Source organism: Hemiscyllium ocellatum, chromosome 2, assembly GCF_020745735.1.
Source record: "Hemiscyllium ocellatum isolate sHemOce1 chromosome 2, sHemOce1.pat.X.cur, whole genome shotgun sequence".
NCBI classification, from domain to species: domain Eukaryota; kingdom Metazoa; phylum Chordata; class Chondrichthyes; order Orectolobiformes; family Hemiscylliidae; genus Hemiscyllium; species Hemiscyllium ocellatum.
In genome coordinates, this window is record NC_083402.1 from 43,181,216 (window position 1) to 43,202,280 (window position 21,065).

The window sequence follows — 21,065 nt, forward strand, 5'->3', positions numbered from 1 at the left end:
CTGTTAACTAATTGAACAGAAATGAGTGGATAGAGGATATTATTTATATGGACTTCTGGACAGCATTGTAAAACTCTCTCATAAAAAAGGCTGATAAAAGTAGAAGTGATTTAACTGGAAGTAAGTTATTGATGTGGTTAGGAATTTGGCTGGAAATATAGACTGCTAGTTGTGGGCAGTTCCATATACATAATTCAAGTGTCATGATGAAATACAGGAAACAATCAAAAGAAGTTAATAGAACAGTGCTGTTTATATTTAAAGTATTAATATTTCAAAGCAGTAGAAGTTGTGCTTCATCTATACAAATTCCTAGTCAGGGTTAAAATCACAACCGCACGCTGGAATACTGAGACCGTGGGCTGTTTTGTTGTGAAAACAAAAGGGTGCTGTGCCTTAGCCAAAGAGGCACCAGATCCCCTGTTCCTGAAGTCCTGGCCTTGAATCCGGCAGCCACCGGTAAAGGACCAATAAGGGTGATGTGAGAAAATAAAATGAAATGCCAAAAAACTACAAGAAAGATATGAATCGTAATTACAGAGTTCTCTGGCCTCAGAATATCACAAACTGTCAGTCACTGTTGTAAAAGGAAACCCAGTAATTTGGAATTCTCTACCTTATATCATTGCATCTGTATCAATATCCCAAGGAGTGTAGCAGTGAAAAGAAGATGCCCACCACCACTTTGTGTATGGAACTGCGATTGACAAATGTAGCCTTGCTAGTACTGTCTATCATAACAACAAAATAAACAACTGGGAGAGGCCTCCAATGTCTTTATCATCAATGATTTGCCCGATAAATTACATTCAGTAACTAATTTTGCAAAACACATTTAATAGCACAATAGCTCATTTACTAACCATGGCTGCCATATTCCCAAATATTTCAAAGGTTTGCTTCCTAAACTAGGGATGAAATTTAATCTGACCCATTGGAACTTGAAGTGATATCCCAGTGTTCCTGCTGACCTTGGAGGTCTGGTGCTTGGTGTTGAGCTGTCAGTGTTAGTTGAGCCACACCTGGATCAAGGGAGTTTCATATAGTGCCTCCCCAAGATGTTCGTGGTATGGGATCTGATGATGGTCTTCATTACCACAGTGCTCTTCAGAATGATTAATTAATTTCTTGATTGAGATTCTTCCTTATAAATACATTCCATTGTGAAGGCCAGATCACATAGTTCAAGCTTTAGACATTTCAAAAACAAAATTTAAAAATCCACGTGTCTAGAATTTCTTTAGCTATGCTTGTGCAATCCTTTCATACACCTCAAATTTATATTGGATCCCATTGTCTTCCTGAACATCAGCAGGAACATCAGGGAATCTGTGTAAAAACACAAAGATAATTCAGCTTGATTCATCTTGATTAAAGCTTTACAAAATAAAAAAAAGTGTAAACTTCAAAAGGGAAGCCAACTAACCATTCACAACTTGTCTATAATCTCAATTCATGCAAACAAAGCAATACAACTGTCCCTGTCTTACAGAGACAACCTCTACCAAAACAAATTACATTTCAGAAAAAAAAATGATCAAGATTACCTCTTAGGTTCTTTTCTGAATTCAGGGAACCAGTTGTTTGGTTTTATTTTCAATATGTGAATGTTAGCATAGGGTGGTGGAAACACCTTCACTTCTTGGATTTGTCTCAACACTGAGCGCTCATAGATCAGGTACGGCAGTGAAATGTACATCGCTCCCTCTACTGTATCAATATAACATTGTTCCAATTGCTATCAGTCATTATCCTGTGAACTCAATGAGACTGCCAATTCAATGAGAAACAATCCTAACATAGCCAATATTTCTGGGCTGTAGTCTCATTCATACTTTCAAACAGCACTGAGACCACTCAACAACTGGTGAGCCGACTGATAAAGAAATGCAGGCAGAAGTCACATTGATCATGTGACCTGGTAACAGGAGACCGGATGTCACATGGTCATGTCACATAATTAAACTGTCCTGGAGTACTTCCAATCAAAAGTGGAAGTCCTAGGTATAGCTCACAAATGGAGATGATGATAGAAAGAAATGGTGAAGAATAAGAAGTTCAAAGACCCAGAATTTACAGGCAGTGGGAAATCAAAGATAGGGGGATGGAAAAATGAAGGATGGTAGGAACTTTTATTCTACCAGTAACTGTAACATTCTGAAATTGTTTAATTAAACCCTCAGATTTCTCCATTCATTGACAGTCTGCCATTGGTGTTAAGTTCAGATATGTTATCAACAATAAAAAAGTAATTATCTAACCTCTTGATGTTTATCTCAAGTAATGGGATTATCTTGCAGTCAAAAGAATGTTGAGCAGCCTGATCAAATCTTTCTCCATTAGATACTCACCAATGGTCAAAAGGTGACAACTCTGAACTCAATCTCAATCACAACATCTCAGACTTTAAAACCAGGCAGTACAAACTGACAGATCCAAATTGAGAGAATGTTCAAATGGGCAGATTTGGAGATGCTGGTGTTGTTCTGGGGTGTACAAAGTTAAAAATCACACAACACCAGGTTATAGTCCAACTGGTTTAATTGGAAGCACACTAGCTTTTGGAGCATCGCTCCTTCATCAGGTGTTGTGTGCTTTTTAACAAATGGGCAGAGGCTAGGTAGTTCAGGACTAACTGTTCTAAACTCAACTCAGCAACAATGCTATTAGGAGCAAATTACTGCAGATGCTCAAATCAGTACTAAAAACAAAAAATACTGGAGATCCCAGTGGGTCAGGCAGCATCCATGGAGAGACAGCAAGCTAAGGTTGAGTCTAGGTGACTCTTCATCAGAGCTGCAGAGTCACACGTTAGCTTACTCTGTCTCCACAGATGCTGCCTGATCCGTTGTGATTTCCAGCATTTTTTATTTTCACTGCTACACCACTTTCTGGTCTCGATCTTAATAGAAATGGTTTTCGGTGAATAGAAATTATAGTATAGGAAGAAGTCATTTAACTCTTAGTGCTAGCACAGTCACTCTCCTCACATTCCCCTCTTTCCAGATTCTTTCAATTATGTATTCCATTTTAAATAATCTTTTAATTTCTACATCAATGACCACTACTGGTAAGGTATCTCACAGACTAAAGCTTTCAGTTGAAAAGTCTTTTTTTTCATCAATTTCTGTTCCCTCTCCAGTCAACAGTAAGAACATTCTAGCACTAACTATCCATAGTGAAGCCCCATGGTTTCACTCGCTTCCTCACAGAACATGCCTCAGAGTGCAGTTGCACCAGCTGTGCAGGGAAAGCTGGGCCCTACCCACTTCCCCACGCTCTACTTCATAAGAACTAAAGAAGTAAGAGTTCTCTGCCCGGCAAGACTGCTCCACCTTCGATGCTGACCTGAGTCCGCAATTGCACTTCACTGCTCACTCCCCATTTTCCTAAATTCCCCAAGAGACTAAAAATCTGTCCATCTGAGCACTAAACATATTCAATAATGGCCAATCCACAATCCACTGGCACAGAGAATACCAAAAATTCATAAACTTTTCAGTTAAGACATTATCCTTCATCTCTGTCTTAAAATTGCCATTCCTTTATTGAGTCTGAGATCTGGTGTTCGAGGCTCCCCAGCCAGGCGACACAATCTCTCAGAGTCTACCCAGTCAAATCCCTTCAGAATCTTGTATGTTCCAGTGAGATCACCTCTCCTTATTACAAACTGCAGAATGTTTAGGCCCAGCTTATACTGCCTCTCATCATAAGGCAACCCTCTCATCCCCATTCACCCAATCCTCCACTCTCTTACATTTGATCTGAAGAGCCCTAGTTAAGAAGCACAGCATGATTAAACAAGCACCTTACAGCACTTGGCGTTGTGGTACTTCCCAGGTATTAAATTCTGAAATGACATTTGTTAGCAAGCATGGAGATTGGCAGATTGAAAAGGCCCCAAACTGCAGAAAGACTCCCTTAGCCCCAATGTTACTTCTACCTTAAGCTGAACTTCAAATCATTCATTGTACCTTTATAACTATAATTGAGAACTGTTCAGGTTGAATATAGAATTGTGTCTTAGTTGCAAATTGTAAATTTCTGTCACGTAGTTTTCTGAACAGCACTCCAACAGCAATTGCCTAATTTAAGGAAGAGGTCTGTTATAAACTATTCAGTAGCAGAATTTTGCAACAGAATGACTTACTTAGGAAGGAGTTTGAACTGATTTAAGTCGATCTCCGGTAAGAAGGTATCACTTTCAAAGTCCTGAAGGACACGGGTCACAAAAAGCCGATGTGACATTGGACTTCCCATGGCCTCCTGGGGAAATGAAATTACAAAATGAATATAGAACATGATTTTGCCTCTGAATTATTAACTTTCAGCCTTCATCCCTCAATCGTCATTAAAACTGAATCTGTTCTTTGTCACATTACTGTTTGTGGAAGCTTGCTATGCAGTTCAATGTTGTAGGGAATGAAGTGACTAATAAATCTAAGATATATCATTGGCTGTAAAGTGCTTTTGACGAGACGAAAGACATTAAAGACTGCATACAACATTTAAACCTCTGAACAAAAATGGCAAAAGTACATGTAACTGGATCAAAATGTGATTGCTTCTTTTCTAGGCAGTATTACTTCTGATAGAACAACTATTCCTGATAACGGTTGTAGGCACAAATGCATCTGTCTCCAACAGAATTAAAATAAGACTGCACAAAATAAATGAAAAATTTGCCCAGAATAAAATCTCGTTTCTCTGCTTCTCCTTTTTAAGACAGCTTGGCACCTGTCTATCAATCTTTTCAAAAGACAACCATCCTGGAGTTCTGTTTGAGTGACTTTATGCTTATAGCTGGAGACAAAGCATCTTTTTTGTTTCTTGAATTCAGTTCAACAGATTTATCTAGCTCATTATACTGTAAGCTTTTGTGGAATTTTTTTTGAAAGGGGAAATACTGCCAAACTTGTCCCTACCCAGTGAGACACTGCTATCTCCAACATTGTTCATCCTTGCACACTCAGAGACAGCTTGTCAATTTAGTTGAAAATACTTCAGTGGTTCTGTTTTGAAACTTGCATCCATCACTTGAAATTGAATCTACAGATTAAAGAAGAGGGTGTTGACCAGGTTTCCACCTCTCAGGGCACAAAAGCAAACAATAATGCACAGTTTTACCAAACTGCTGACAAACCTTATTGATAGTTCTGAATATGGAGCCATTATGTTTAATTAAATAATGCAAGCACTGAGTGACAAAAAATTCTCAGAATGTACAACAAACCTGGAAGGAATGACAGCTGAGACTATAGAAACCAAGATTACATTAATATTTGTACTTTATGCTTAATATCTAGAAATACAGTCAAATGCATTGGATAAATTAAATGAATAAAATGCAAATGGGATTAGAAGCAAACATTCTGCTTCCAGCAGGCACAACGTATCACGTTCTAGAAAACATTCCTATTCCAACATGAACACACAGAGACTTTTTGACCATCTGTTTATCTGGTATTTGTAGGACCTTGCTGCACATAAATTGCTGCATTTGCTAATGTAACAGTAAATATATTTTAAAATATCATTGTCTGATAAACCCTTGGGATCAGAAAAAACCCAACATCCTTTATAAAAGCTAGCTTTCCTTTTACAAAATCTGAGGTCTTGGACAAAGTGATCAAATAAAAAAATTGGTGGTAGAGGTCACCAAAATCATAGACATTGCAAATAACAAGAAACCGCAAACCAGAAACAAAAGGAACAATAACAGATCTTTTGGACATCTCGGCTAATGAGACTTTCAACAATCTTCTCAGAAATTTACAGCATGGAAGGAGGCAATTCAGCCCACTGTGACTGCTAGCTGATAAGCAACCACCCAGCCTAATCTCACTTTCCAGTTTTAGGTCAGTGGTCTTGTAGGTTATGGCACTTTAAATACTTTTTTATAATGTCACAAGCACATGTATTAGGTAGCATTGCTGAAAATCGACGAGCATTTATAATGTTCGGTCAGATGTTCCCAGGTCTTGTGTTCTATGCTTCGTCTGAGAAACTGAGGTCTCACATATACCTTCATGGCCATCCATCTCTCCGGCCACTTTGCCGAAATTGTGGCTGTGCACTTCAAGGTCCCTCTATTCCTTTGGACCTCAGTATTCTTCATTCGTTATGATTTCCACTGCTTACCTAGTCTTTGGGAAGGTTGCAAACTGCACTTAATGCAGATTCCATGCGTTCCTGGAAAATTGGTGGTGGATGGGTGGGGAAGCTACAGTTTGTACCATTGCATTCCTTGTCATGAAGTTGCTTCATCAAAGTGGGTTGGTCTTGAAGATATAACAGTGATATGTACACAAGTTAGGATGCTGTGACAATTATGGTTCAATAAAGGAAGAATACCTAATTGAAGAAGAACACTAATGCTCTGGGGAGACTACAGTCAACAAAAAGATGGTACTTCATCAGTCAGGAAATTAAAAAAAGGAATTATTTGGGAAGAATAGGCTCAAAGTTCTCCAAACTAGACCAAAAAGCACAGAGCAAGAGCTAGTACAGGAAGGGTAAACAGGAGCAGCTGTAGGCCATTCGGCCTTTCAAACCTGTTCTGCAGAGGTTGGAGATGCAGGCAAGTACAACTTCAAAAACAACCTCAAAAGGCTAATAGGCACACAGGGCATGAGTGTCCGCTCCCTGGGTGGGGTAGAATGGGGAAGGTGACAGGAAGAGTAATGCAGCACAGATGAAAAATCCCTGGCTCAACAGAGGAATGGGAGCCCTCTCACCGATTAAAAGTTCTCAAGTGGTCAATTAATGCACATCTAAAAGGGCCCCAAGCTGCCACCAGTGCCCATTGCCTTCCTGGTATGAAAACCAGAGCAGCTTGACCACGAGGTCGTGCATTGAGTGAACCTCCATAAGCTCCAGTCAGGGGCTCAACGGCAGCATGGTTGGGAAGAAAACCATCCCACTTTGCCTCAAACATATTGATGGACCAGGTAAAAACAAAGACTGCAGATGCTGGAAACCAGATTATTATCAGTGGTGCTGGAAGAGCACAGTAGTTCAGGCAGCATCCAAGAGCAGCGAAATCCACATTTCGGGCAAAAGCCCTTCTTCAGGAATAAAACATATTGATGAACTTCCTCACTATTGCAACCCCTATTGCCGTGCAGCCTGGGTCGCCTGCAATGATCTCCCATTTCCAAGAGGCTGATCAGAAGGTCATGATATCAATGCTGAGGCACCTGACACAGAAACCCACTAGACAGCTCTACAATGGCTGCTCAGAGTTCGATTTAGCAGCTTTCCTGTTGCCCGTATTGAGGGTGTGTGTCTGTGTGGTTTAGTCACCTCTGAAGGCCACTGGGAACCACACTTCACACAAAGAGCACCAAATCTTGGCTGTGGAGTAAGTTACAATGGTGAAACTGTTAAGGTGAGGCACAGCATTGAGGATAATGGTGACAACTTGAAACAAAAATCAATCACAGACATACAGACCCTAGATGTCATCTCTCTTTCTTAAAAACCTTTGACACCAGACACCTTCATAAAGTATGTCCACACAATTAACCTTTGGCAAGATGTGTATTATTCAGTTGATGAGATATGGTCCTATGCACAGTCAGCAATAGAACTTAATCTTTTTTTGATTCCAGTAGAAATTCTAGAATTATTCCATACGAAATATGAAAAGTGTCTTGTTTGTAAACTTATGCTGCATTTGTGGTACAAAATCACAAAAGAAAATGTCTGTGATAAAATGCAGAGTGTGGAGAATCTCAGTCAGCGAACCTGGGTCTGAGCTTTTCAGTCACTCTGATTGGTGACGCTGGTCCCAGTCACACTCTGCCCCGGCCTCGCGCAGTGTTCCTATGAAGGTCAAACACAATCATGGGATCCAACTTTGCAGTCTTCTGGACTCATTTAAAGTAATTTTATATTGTAACCCCTAGTGCGGTTTTGGTTCTTTTCCTTTGCTCTAGGAGTGCGATGTCATTTGGAATCCCGATATCCAAGAGTCATGTTTTTTTTCTTACTTAGCCCATTACCACACCCCTTCACTTTTAAACCATGGAACAGTTTGTCATTTAATTTCTCTTGTCTGCCACACAATCGTAACCTTTCCCTTTTGTGGGGTTACCTCCCCAGACCCCATTCACATTCTCAGAACCTGATCCATTTCTAACTTTTTCTAGGTCTGATGAAATGTCTTGGATCTATTACATTAAATTTCCTTCATCCCACAGATGGTGCTCAACTTCTGACCCATTTGTGTTTCTGGTATATCGGAAGTTTTACCAAGAGAAAAACTTTTCTCCAAAAATAAGGTTCTGTCTGTACATTTTGTTACAATGTTCAATTTATTCTCAATAAAGAAGGTAATTTCATTACATGAAGGAAAAAGAGGGAGTGATCTCCTACAACTAATCAAACTCCTTCAGCCTGTTGGTTAGTGTTGAACTTGTGTAAATGGAGTATTCTATCATGATTGTGACTTGTGCCTTGGTACTACAAAACTCAAACATTGCTGAAAGGAAGGTTTTCTTTTTGCACATTAGGAATAAGTAGGAATCAAGAAGCAGACTGGAAAAAAGGGACATTAATTTATGCAGCTTGCGATAAGGGTGCTGATTTGTTGGGTTTTGTTAGCATGAGGATGACAATAATTAGTCAACCTTTGTTCTCAGGCTAGGCAGGAACACTTTGGTCAGGGTCGTGCTGTGGAAGCATAGTAAAGATCAGCAGTCTCTACAATCCTTTTTTTCTCTGGCAAAAAGGTACATCATATGTACAACTTGCATTTGGAGGACATCTGGCTCTTTATATGAATGGGGGGGGTGGATTTGGAGGGATGTGGGCTGGGTGCTGGTAGGTGGGACTGGATTGGATTGGGATGTCTGGTCAGCGTGGACGAGTTGGACCAAAGGGTCGGTTTCCATGCTGTACATCTCTATGACTCTTGCTTCAGTCACCCGAGTGTAAAAGCAAATGCATCAACCAGAGATATAGCACACTCTGGTGAGGTGCAGCTCACAATAGCTGTTAAAGTTATGCTGCCTTCAAAGGCTGCCTCTTCTCCTTTTCCTTGCAACTCCCACACTGTCTTTGAAATGGCATTGAAAGAGCTGAAGTCTAGTAGTTACGTCCTTTGTGACTGCTTCTTTCTGACTCACATCTGAGATTATTCTTCTGCTTTTAATTCTCGGATAATGTCAAATCAATAGGGCTTGCTCTCAGACAGCTGAACTTTTCTGTAGTATTGTCCTTCTAGGGGAAAGTGAGGACTTTGGCTTTTGTCCTTCCAAAGGAATTAATAGCTTACCAGATTTAGTTCCGCGCAGCTTTAAACCTAACTAGAATCAATTCCTTGGGGTTTTCAAATCAATTTAGAATTTGAAAAAAAAATCATCCTGCACTTCAAGTTGAATTTTCTTTTCCTCACGGAGCATTCATTTATTTGCCTCTAGTATCAGACACTGGTGCTAGTTCCACTTGAAGGCACTCTCAAGGTTTCCTTATCAATGTTAATAAAACCCACTCCTTCACTAAGCTCTCACCCCCTCCCCCCACAACCCCAGTGATCAAGGTTGGGATTTTTTCTCTCTCTCTCTCTCCCCAGAGCTCTGCCAAACTTAGGCAAACAATGTTTTATTGGTTAGCTTTACTGATGGATACTTTTCAAACAGTCATTATGTTAATTATTCATTTAACCTATTAGTGAAGTAATGGCAGTACACTGGAAAATGATAACCTAATCAAGCAGAGTCAGCATGACTCCATGAAAAGGAAATTGTCTTGGACTAATTTATTTTTCGAGCAAGTCTCAAACAGAGTGGATAGAGGGGAGCCAGTAGATGTTTTGTATTTAGTCTTTCAGAAGGCACTTCGCATAAGTGTAAGTCATAAAGATAAGTGCTGGACGTTATATAAAAGGCATGCACAGTATTAGCTCATGGGGAGGAAAAAACAAGTGGGAAGAAGAGATTCTCTCTCCGATTGGGAACCTAATCAGTGGATTCGGCAGGGACCAATGCTGCGATAACACTTGTTTATGATATATATTCATGATGTTGAGGAAGGAAACAAATGTACTATTGCCAAATTTGTAGACAATACAAAAAGTGGAAAGGGAGGTTGTGAGGAGGATATAAATACTGTCCAGACAGATACGGACAGTGGATAAAAATTTGACAAGTGGAGTATAATGTGGGAAAATGTGGAGTTGTTAATTTTGAACAAAAGAACAGAATATTAATTAAATGGAGAGAAACTGCAGAAAGCTGTAACACAAAGGGACTTGGGTATAATTGTTTCTGAAATGCAGAAAGCTAGCACACAGATTACAGCAGGTAATTAGGAATACTAATGGAATGGCGGCTCTTATTTCAAGGAGGTTGGAATACAAAACTAGGAAATTCTTACTTCAATTGTCCAAGGTGCTGGTGAGACCACATTTGGAGTACCGAGAATAGTTTTAGTCCCCTAATATAAGGAAAGATATCATTTCATTGGAGGCAGTTTAGGAAAGATTCACAAGGATGATCCCTGGTATGAAGGGATTGTCCTATGAGCAAAGGTTAAACAGGATAAGTCTCTACTCACTGGAGTTTAGAAGAATGAGAGGTGATTTCATTGAAAAACACAGGATTCTTAAGGGGCTTGACAGAGTGAATTCTGAGAGGATGTTTCCCCTCGTGAGAGAATCCAGGACCAGAGGGCATAATCTTAGAAGAAAGGGGCACCAATTTAAGACTGAGATGAGAAGGAATTTCTTCTCTCAGAGAATGTCTTTGGTACTCCTTGTTACAGAGAGCTGAAGGGCCAGAGTCCTTGTGTATATTTAAGGCTGAGACAGGGAAATCAGTGGTTGTGAGCAAAGGGCAGGAAAATGGATATGAAAAATCTTGGAACAGCCACAATCCTATTGAATGGCAGAGCAGGAACAAGGGGCCGAGTGGTCTACTCCTGTCCCCATTTCTAATGGTCTCAATGATCAAGTTATCCCTTTGCGATTTTTTCATGAAGTTTATGTTTACTGTTCTTTAAAACCTTATTTTTTCCAAAATTTGCTCACTGGCCCTCCAAACAAGGGAAAGATCCTTAGTGGGTTTTCCCACCTAAAACACCTTGGTTAACTTTGTTGCAGAACTAACCCTCGCATATTGCCCATCTTTGTTGTAGCTCTGCAAGTTCACTACCCTCAAAAGCCCAACCAATTTATTTTTGCAAAGATTGATTACTCCCAATTACAACACTCCCAGAGGCACTGGTTTCTAGGTCATCATGACTCTACATGACAGCCCTTTACAAGCCCCTTGCATCTTTCATATAAAACCACATTGGTGTCATCATGGGAACAGCTTTTCTTGCTTGTTCATTAAAAATTGCCTAAATGACAAACAAAAATTCTCATAATGTGGTCTCTCTGCAATATAATAGGACTATTTACATTTCTTCTTTCAACTCAAGATTAAGATCAAATATTGTATGTGTTAAACAAGGCATAAAGCAATTAGAAGGTGGGTGAATGGTGGGCTGTTTGTAGTAAGAGCTGCAGCTGTTTGAATTACAAACTCTATTCTCCTAAGAGCGTGTTGGTGTCACGGAGCTTCCTCTGCTGGGAGTAGGAGCAGACCTTCCTCTGCTGACACAGCAGGAACTCCGGCACAAAGGCCCCAGAGGAGTTTCTATCTGCCAACCTGTAAAGCCTTTGACCCATGACCCTGAATTTTTGATTAAGTGCTCTAATGGACAGCATTTACTGTGAGAATACTAATCTGCAAAACTCATTTCATTCACAAACCATTGACTGAGCATGAAAAAACTGCATTTATTTTGTTGTCTTATACTCAGAATAATACCTGAAGTCATCACTAACTGCATTTTAAAAGGATGAAGGATTTTGAAAACTGGTGAATCCGACATTAAGGAGTGACCACTTTCCAATCAATTAGATACTATCATACTAAATGTGGTAGGAGCAAACACATTAGTTTTCCCTGTGGGCTTCAGGACTAGGCGGTGTTCTGCCTGAATGGGCTGAAGATGTGGCTAGACGTGGAGCTCACCTTCCATTTAAGGATGGGAACAGTTTTTAAATGAGGGCTGAGGATCATGAGGAAGTTCTTCAGCCTGTGAGCAGCTTCAAACTATCATTGCAGGTAACTGAGGGAAAGGGTGCCCTGAGGTGGACCTCTCCAGCTTTTTTAAATGAAAGAAATAGTCACGGCAACTGGGCCATAATTGTACATAGGGAGGTTCACAGAGGCATAGAAGGATATGAGCACAGAACCCTCAACAGGGCACCTGAAACTGGACAGGGGGATAAGGTATTAAGCTTGCTGGGAGAACACAGCACCCCAAATCTCCCTGATCCCTGGTCTGCTGCTGGGTGACCCAGCCGAGGGCTGCAAGTTTCCCTACGTCCTCAGGAAACTGGAATCACAAAGCCGTTACAATGCAGGTGGCGGCCATTAGGCCCATCATGCCTGCACCAGTGCAATTACCTAGTGCCATACATCAGCTTTTTCCCCAAATCCAATGCCAAATTAAATGGCTCAAATGAACCTGCTTCCGCCAAGTTGCCAGGCAGCAAGTTCTACCCTGTAATCACTCACGGTGTGGAAACGTTGTTTATGTTACTCCTCGTTTGCATATCATTCGAAAAATTCCAGTCAGCATCTGATAATGGGCCTTATCACAGGCTCCTAACTGGCTGGATTAGCCCCCACTGCTATCTTGTCCTCTGAAAAGAGACCTTAAGAAGCCGAATGAAGGTGGCGAACTGGCCCAGTGAGACATTCCAGATCCAGCCGGTCGGGGGGTTTAAAAGAAACTCCCTCTGTGAAATCGGTGGGTGGGAAAGAGATCAGGTTCTAAAAATAATTGACTGTCACTATGGAGCATTTCAGTGGCAATTTCAGCTAACAGCTTTCCTTTGATGTTTAATAAGGTTTAAAAGTAAAACCAACTGTGAGCGGAAACACAGCTTCAGACTGACACAAACGTAACTGGTATACTCTTTCAACTATATCCCACAAAGTCTATTTTTGAAAAGAAAGATGCAGCAATTGCCTGCAAAGTGCTCCCATTTAATTCCCTTGCCCTTCAATTTTTAATGTGTACAGGATTTATAAAGAGCATCAGTCATTCTTGAACTGGCAAGTGATGATGGAAATCAAGTGAAGTTTCTGCTGTTTAAAAAAAAAATCACTTAGTATTTTTTGAACCTTAGGAGGTCAAAGTACTGTCCAAAATGCAAATCAAAAACATCGCACCACAAGAGGTAGGAGCAGTAGAAGACCACAGAACTTGTCAACTCTGCTTCACTATCCAATATAAATCATAGCTGGTTGTGCGTTTCAACTTCATTTTCCCATCTGCTCCCCGTGATTCTGGAGGTGATTCTGTCCATCTCAGTTGGAGGCTATGGTTAAGATAGCGTGAGGCACTTGTCTTTATCATGGAATAAGAGGAGGGAAATTATTATGAAGCTACACAGGACTTTGGTTGGGCCACGGTTGAAGCACTGAGTGCAGTTCTGGTCAGATCAATGTGATTGCACTGGAGGGGGTGCACAGGAGATTCACTGGGATGGAGCAATTTAGCTATGAAGAGAGGCTGGATAAATGCATCCTTCTTTAAATATGGACACCTAATTTACAGAGTGTTCCAAGTGTCCTAGAGTCATGCAGCATGGACCTTTTGGACCTCCTCATCCATGCTGACCAGATTTCCCAATCTAAACAAATTCCATTTGCCAGTGTTTGACACACATCCCTCTAAGTGTAAAAAATGAGGTCTGCAGATGCTGGAGATCACAGTTGAAAATGTGTTGCTGGTTAAAGCACAGCAGGTCAGGCAGCATCCAAGGAATAGGAAATTCGATGTTTCGGGCATAAGCAACTGTCTCAGGCAACTGTCTGTATTCAATTTCCACCTCAGGCAACTGTCTGTATATCAATTCCTACCTCAGGCAACTGTCTGTATAACCCGGGTTCAATTCCCACCTCAGGCAACTGTCTGTATAAGAGTGGCAGGGTGGCACAGTGGTTAGCTCTGCTACCTTGCAGCACCTGAGACCCGGGTTCAATTCCCACCTCAGGCAACTGTCTGTATAGCCGACCAGGATTCCTGATGAAGGGCTTATGCCCGAAACGTCGAATTTCCTATTCCTTGGATGCTGCCTGACCTGCTGTGCTTTAACCAGCAACACATTTTCAACAACACATCCCTCTAAACCAACCATATTCATGTACTTGTCCAAATGTCTTTAAAAATGTTATCACTATACCTGCATCTACCACTTCCTCTGGCAGTTCATTCACCATATGAACCAGCCTCTGAGTGGAAAAGTTGCCCCTTAGATCTCTTAAATCTTTCTCCTCTCACCTTAAACTCACGCTGTCTAGTTTGGACTCTCCTACTTGGAGGAAAAGACCGTGGCTATTCACCATATCCATGTGCTTCACGATTTTATAAACCTCTATAAGGTCATCCTCTAATGCTGCAATGAAAAAATCCCAGCCTACCTGGCTTCTTCTTACAACTGAAAACTTCTAATCTCGGTAACACTCTTGTAATACTTTTCCACACCCATTCCAAATCAACAATATTCTCTCTCTCATTCAATTAATACAAAACCAAAGTCTTGTAACAAGAAAGTTACACAGCTAGTTAAATATGAAGAAGCAATTTCTGACATTACAAGGACTACAGAACCCACACTGGAACCTGTCCGTACAACTGAGAGTTAGTGAACAATTAATAAGATGCACTCCCACAATTCACCATGCTCACTTTAGCAGCATTCTCACCCCACAGCCAATAACATTTCTTTTCCTAGAAAAACAAACATTCTGGGAATGAGTGTCTGCTTTGCCTTCTGGGTCATGTTCTGAATAGCAATGGTCAAACACAGTGGGCAGTTCCTGGCTGGCTGCTTTTCAGGTGTTGTGGAGCTGGGCTTTAAGTATGGTTCCAATGATGTGATGGTGGCAATTCTGGCCAACTACCTCCCTATCAGTCGACTCTCGATCATCAGTAAAGTGATGGAAGATGTAGTCAACAGCGCTATCAAGCAGCACCTGCTCAAAGACAAACATTTTGGGTTCCGCAAGGGCCATTCAGCCCCTGACTCAATTACAGCCTTGGTTCACAAATGCACAAAACAGCAGACTTCTAGAGGTGAGGTGAGAGTGACAGTCCTTGACATCAGGCCTGCATTGGACCAAGAGTGGCATCAAGAAACCCTAGCAAAACTGAAATTAATAGGTATTGGGGGCAAACTCCCTGCTGACTGGAGTCATACCGGTCAATTAGGAAGATGACCACGGTTATCATAGGTCAGTCACCTCAGCTCCAGGCCATTTCTGCAGGAGTTCCTCAGGGTAGTGTCCTGGTCCTAACCACCTTCATCAATCCCTCCATCAAAAAGGTCAGAAGTGGAGATGCTCACTGATTATTGCACAATATTCAGCACCATTTGCAACTCCTTAGATACTGAAGCAATCAATCAATGTTGAAACACAGCAAGATCTGGACAATATCCAGACTTGGACTGACAAGTGGCAAGTAAATTCATGCCACAACTAATGCCATCAGGGAGAAGGTACAGAAACCTGAACATACACACACACCAGCCCTTCTGAAACAGTTTCTACCCAACTGTTAGAATACGGAATGGACTCTCAAATTTTTAACATTCACCTGTAGCTGTGTTTTTGTTGCTGTTTACCTATTGCTTATTTATCTGTGCTACTTAACCCTGTGGATTGCCTGTATAGCTCGTAAGACAAAGCTTTTCATCGTGCCTCGGTACATGCAACAATAAATTCAATTCAATTCATTACCATCACTGAATCCCCCACTATCAACATTCTGGTGGGGGGTTACCATTCACCAAAAACTGAACTGGACTTGCTCCATTAACAGTGGCTACAAGAGGTTAGAGGCTCGGAAGACTGCCAAGAGTCACTCATCCTGATTCTCCAAAGCCTATCCACCATCTGCAAGGCAAGTCAGGAGTATGAAGGAATACTTGCCTGGATGAGTGCACCTTCAACAGCACTCAAGTTTTACATTGCTCAGCCTGCTTGACTGGCACCAAGGATCCTTAGAAATTCACCAAAAGTCCTTCAACAGCACCACCAAACCCTACGATTTCCATTTAGAAGAAAAAAGGCAGCTTCCAAGTTCTCCTCTAAGCCACTCACCATCCTGACTTGGAAATATTCCCATTCCCTCACTATTGCCGAGTCAAATCCTGGAATTCCCTCCTCAAGGGTATGGTGGATCAACATACAGCAAGTGGACTGTGGTGGTTCAAGGCGGCAGCTAATCACCACCTTCACAAGAACAACTACAGCAGGCAATAAATGCTAGTCTGCCAGTGATGCCCAAGTCCCAAAAATGAATAAAAGAAAACAAACAAGAAAAAAATCAGAGAGCTAACAGTGATCAAAGAATATGCCAGGCCATGAGCTTACAGACTGCGACTGAATACAATTCTGCTGCTGATGACCCAGAGTGCCTCATGGATGCTACATCTATTCAAAACCTACCCAATCTAGCACAGTGATAGTGCCACCCAACATGATGGAGGGTATCCTCAATATGAATAGAGGACTTTGATTCCACAATGACCACGTTGTGATCAGAGCTAACAATATGCTCATGGACAGATGCATTCGCAGCAGGTAGACTGGTAAGGATGAGATAAAGTAGGATATTACGTTGTGTAGATTTCCTCGTCACTTGCCATAGACCCAGTTTAGATGCCAGATTTTATAGGATTGTGCCAGCTCAGTCTGTAGTGGCAGTACTGAGGTACTCTGGATTCAGTAGTGATGAAACCATGTTACTCAATAGACACCGAAGTCCCTCATTTCAAATATGCTCTGTACTGTTGCCACGTTCTGTCTTTTTCCCCCCCCGAGGGTTGTTTAACATGGAAGAGTACTGATTCAGCAGATTGGTTGGAGGGCAGTAAATGGCAAGAGTAGGTTTTCTTGCCCATATTTGACCTGACACCATAATGACTAGCATGTCTTTGACCAGATAAGAACTTGCAGTAAACAATGAGGTGCTGCAGGCAAAGAGTTAACGAGGTGAAAAACATCCATTGTGTAATGCCAGATGGCTTAGTCTTTACTGTTGATGCCCGCTGATTGTAATGGTCACCAAATCAATATAGATGCTGCTTTATTTGGATACTGCTCCCTGTTAGGGACTATAATTACTTAAGAATCTGCTGTTCAAGAGAAGACCAAGAACTCGTGTCTGTGCACATGGGTGTTCATTCTCTCCCTCCAGGGCTCCAAAGCTGAAGGAGGTAAAGCCATAGTATGTCTGAGTGTTTGCTTCGACCGATAAGGGGATAGGGAAATGGGATGACAACAGCAGAAGTTGAGTAAGTTGGGCCTGTAATCAAGGGCGATAAGAAGAACAACCACACAAGATTTATAGGGGCTTGACTGGGTAGAGATGGTTTCCCCTTGTGGGAGGATGTAGAACCAGATGGCATAATCTCAGAAAATGGGGTCGTACATTTAAGGCAGAGATGAGGAGGAATGTTTTCCCTCAGTGGGTAATGAAGCTGTGGAACTGTTTACCACAGAAGACTGTTGAGTCTGGGTAACTGAGTATATTCAAAGTTGAAACGGACAGACTTTTAATCAATAAGGGAATCAAGGATTATGGGGATACAACAAAGTCAAGTTCAATTAGGAGATAAGCCAAGATGTAATTGAATAGCAGAGCAGACTTGAAGGGCGAATAGATTACTTCTGCTCTTACACATCGTGGTCTTAAATTTGATACAACCTAGTGGCTTGCTTAGCCATTTCAGAGGCAGTTAAGGGCCAATCACATCAGAACTGCAGGTGAACTAAAGTGGTCAACTGTGGCATGGATTTGCAGTACAAATGGTCTGATCATACAATGAATTCAACAGATTCCTCCATGTGCTGCTTTCTTTATAGTTTCGAATCATGGATTGCTTGCAACCAAACTATAGAGTGACTGACACTGGATGTGTCGTGTATGCTGCTAGCAAAGGAATGGACAATGATTCAATGATAAACTCCAAAAGGTCAGAGTCTGTTGTATTCACTCATGAACATCAAAAATTAAAGTTATGATTTAGCGGATTATAGTTCATGAGCCAAAGACTAGAAAAGTTAGAGGAATGAGGTCATTAGCTTTCCCTACATTGATACTGATAAAAATATAATTAGATACATGAATATACACTCAGAAATAAGATGCATGCACTTAAAAATATGAAAAGGATTGATTTTTAATATAGCTACCTTACTAACTTAGTTGATGGTAATTTCATTAAGGCTGCACACAACAATCAAAGCTGCATTTGAGTTTATTCTTTTTCAAGAGTCCCTTTGAATCAAAGGAGAAAAAAGAAGCCTACTGAGAGAGCAAGATTTCATGTAAATACAAGATAAAAGCAAACTTCAAGTGTAATCATGTTTATTCCATAACCTTATCACAGGTCTAATTGAAATAAAAATAATTTCTTAAATATGCCACAGGAATGGGGTATTGCAGGCATAATTTCCCTCTTCCCAGAAAGACAGAAGGGGATAAGCCCAGAGACCAGCAGTGCTGAAGAAAAAGTCAATAGCCGGGACAAGCAATAATAATAATTGAAAGTCAACATGGATTTGTTACAGACAACTGGTGTTCAAAAAACTTCTAAAGATTTCTGGGGGATGAAACAGAGCAATGAAGGAAATATGGTTGCTATTTTGTATAAGAATTTTCAAAAACAGTATAATAAAGTGGCACAGACATGTTAACAAAATTAAAGCCCCTGGAATTAAAGGGAGAGAGACACAGTTTGAATGCTAAATCACTTAAGGGGTAGAACACGGTAATACCTCCAGGATTTTTTCATCAATGTTAGGACCTGAGCCTGAGTGGATAGGAAATACAGTTCAAAATCTCCAGATGACAAAACTCAGACGTGGATAGTAAAGACCGTCCAATGCATTACCTGAAAAAAAAAGGTGTTGGAAGCCAAATCAATACCTTGTTTCTCCCCCCTCCCTCAAGAGAGAACTGGTAAGCCTTTGATAGGAAATAATTTACAGGGCTCAATGCGTGTTGCATCATTCCAAAAATGACTCATTAGTGCACTACAGGATTTCAAGGGCACTGACAACAGGTTGGTAATATCAAAGTGGACCTTTGCAAAGGTTTATACATACAGTTTCTAATTAGTGCTTATCTAAACCTATACGTATACACTTAAAAGAAGAATCGACAGAAACAGTTTTAGATTAAGTAGTAGTGAAAAAGCAGTCCGAGGGCAATAAAGAGCCCAGGCACTAATGCATGATGTACATCAGAAACCTGCCAGAATACGATACTTCCACCCACCTGTAATTTTAAAACTCACTCTCCACAGATATTGCCAGACCTGCTTTTCAGAATATTTCCAGAATTTTCTGGGTTTCTTTCTTCCCAGACTTTCAGCATTTGCTGTGTTTTACTTCAGCATTGATGCTTTTTGGGTTGTTGTTGTTCAGTTGTAATCCAAATAATTTTCACAAAGACTTTAAAATTGAAATATTCAAAAGAATTGTGCAACTGTTATCTCATCATGGCCAGGGTATGAATTGCTGCAAGGACCTTTTGAGCCATAATAAAAATCAGGTGTAAAAAGATTACACAACATACAGCAAATTAAACAGGAGCATACTGACACTACAATAATAGACGATATCAAAGTGACTTACCATAGTTGCTGACAAGATCAGAGAGTAAATTACAAAAATGCTAAATCCTTTTATCTCAGTTTAAAAAAGACTATTTTTTAATAGTCTATTGAGACTCTATTGAGACACTTTTCTACTGAAGCCTGGAAGTTTTAAATTGCCGATTAAATCTTGGCTTGAAAATAAAAGACATTTTGAAGTCTCAATTTAAAAGCATCACCTTTGTATTGAGCTAGTGCAATTTAAAAAAGAAATTGGATATTGGATCAGAATCTGTTACATGCAACATGATTTATACACCCTGGCTGACAACAGAAGAATGGATTGGGAAAAAAAAAGTTATTCAATTCACCAAGTACTAACAAACAGAAAACAAACAAACAAACTAATAGGGAGAGATTGAACAGGCTGGGGCTGTTTTCCCTGGAGGCAGAGGGGTGACCTTATAGAGATTTATAAAATCATGTGAGGCATGGCTCGGATAAATAGACAAGGTTTCTTCCCTGGGGTGGTGGAGTCCAGAACTAGAGAGCATAGGTTTGGGGGAGAGGGGAAAAGATATAAAAGAGATCTAAGAGGCAAATTTTTTACACAGAGGGTAGTAGGTGTATGGAACGAGCTGCCAGAGCATATGGTGGAGGCTGGTACAATTGTAACATTTAAAAAGGCATCTGGATGGGCATATGAATTGGAAGGGGTTGAAGGGATATGGACCGAGTGCTGGCAGGTGGGACTAGATTGGGTTGGGATATCTGGTTGGCATGGACAAGTTGGACCGATGGCTCTGTTTCCGTGCTGTACATCTCTAGGACTCTATAAACTCAAATCTACAGCACAGAGACTACGATGATGCTCCCAAGTATCTAATAATCTTTTACTATGTTATTAATATTTACTACCTACTCTTAATGAGATATTTGAGATTTTAAAACAACCAATTATCATTAACCAATCTTCTCAGCATTAGCAGCACTGGTGTCTTCCAAATGTTGTGCTGGCAAGTAACCCAGCAACCAAACAGCAGTTCATTTCCAGATTGCTCCAACAAACCTCAATTCAGGATGGGTGGTGGTTGAGTTAGAATTCACTTCAAATGTTCCTTGTGTACAAAGGAAAGGTACTCCTGAATGTGATACAGTAGCCAGCTGGAAGTTCATTTATACAGAGGTTAACATGAAGTGGGGACTTGCTGTATTCACTCAATGTTTTGTTTCAAGTAGTTAATAGCAATGGGGGCAGCACAGTCAGAAGAATACACAAGTTCTCTGCAGCAAAAACAAAGTTCCAAAAGCTGACAGGCCTACCTGTGCAGGTCACTCAAAACACACATTAGGCAAGTAATTTTTTTAAAAAACCATTTCAAGCAGTTAC

The 21,065-nt window shown here is 40.7% G+C and overlaps 1 protein-coding gene across 1 annotated transcript in view; it reads right to left on the bottom strand.

The window, feature by feature from the left end:
• Positions 1-760: 760 nt before the first annotated feature.
• The window catches only part of dhfr (dihydrofolate reductase), a 41,782-nt gene continuing 21,477 nt past the window's right edge, over positions 761-21,065 (bottom strand). The window contains exons 5-6 of the mRNA XM_060843986.1: positions 4,151-4,266; positions 761-1,329 (exon numbers count right to left, since the gene is read on the bottom strand). Coding sequence (XP_060699969.1) covers positions 1,245-1,329; positions 4,151-4,266 — 201 coding nt within the window. The 3' untranslated portion in view covers positions 761-1,244. The remainder of the gene's footprint in view (positions 1,330-4,150; positions 4,267-21,065) is intronic.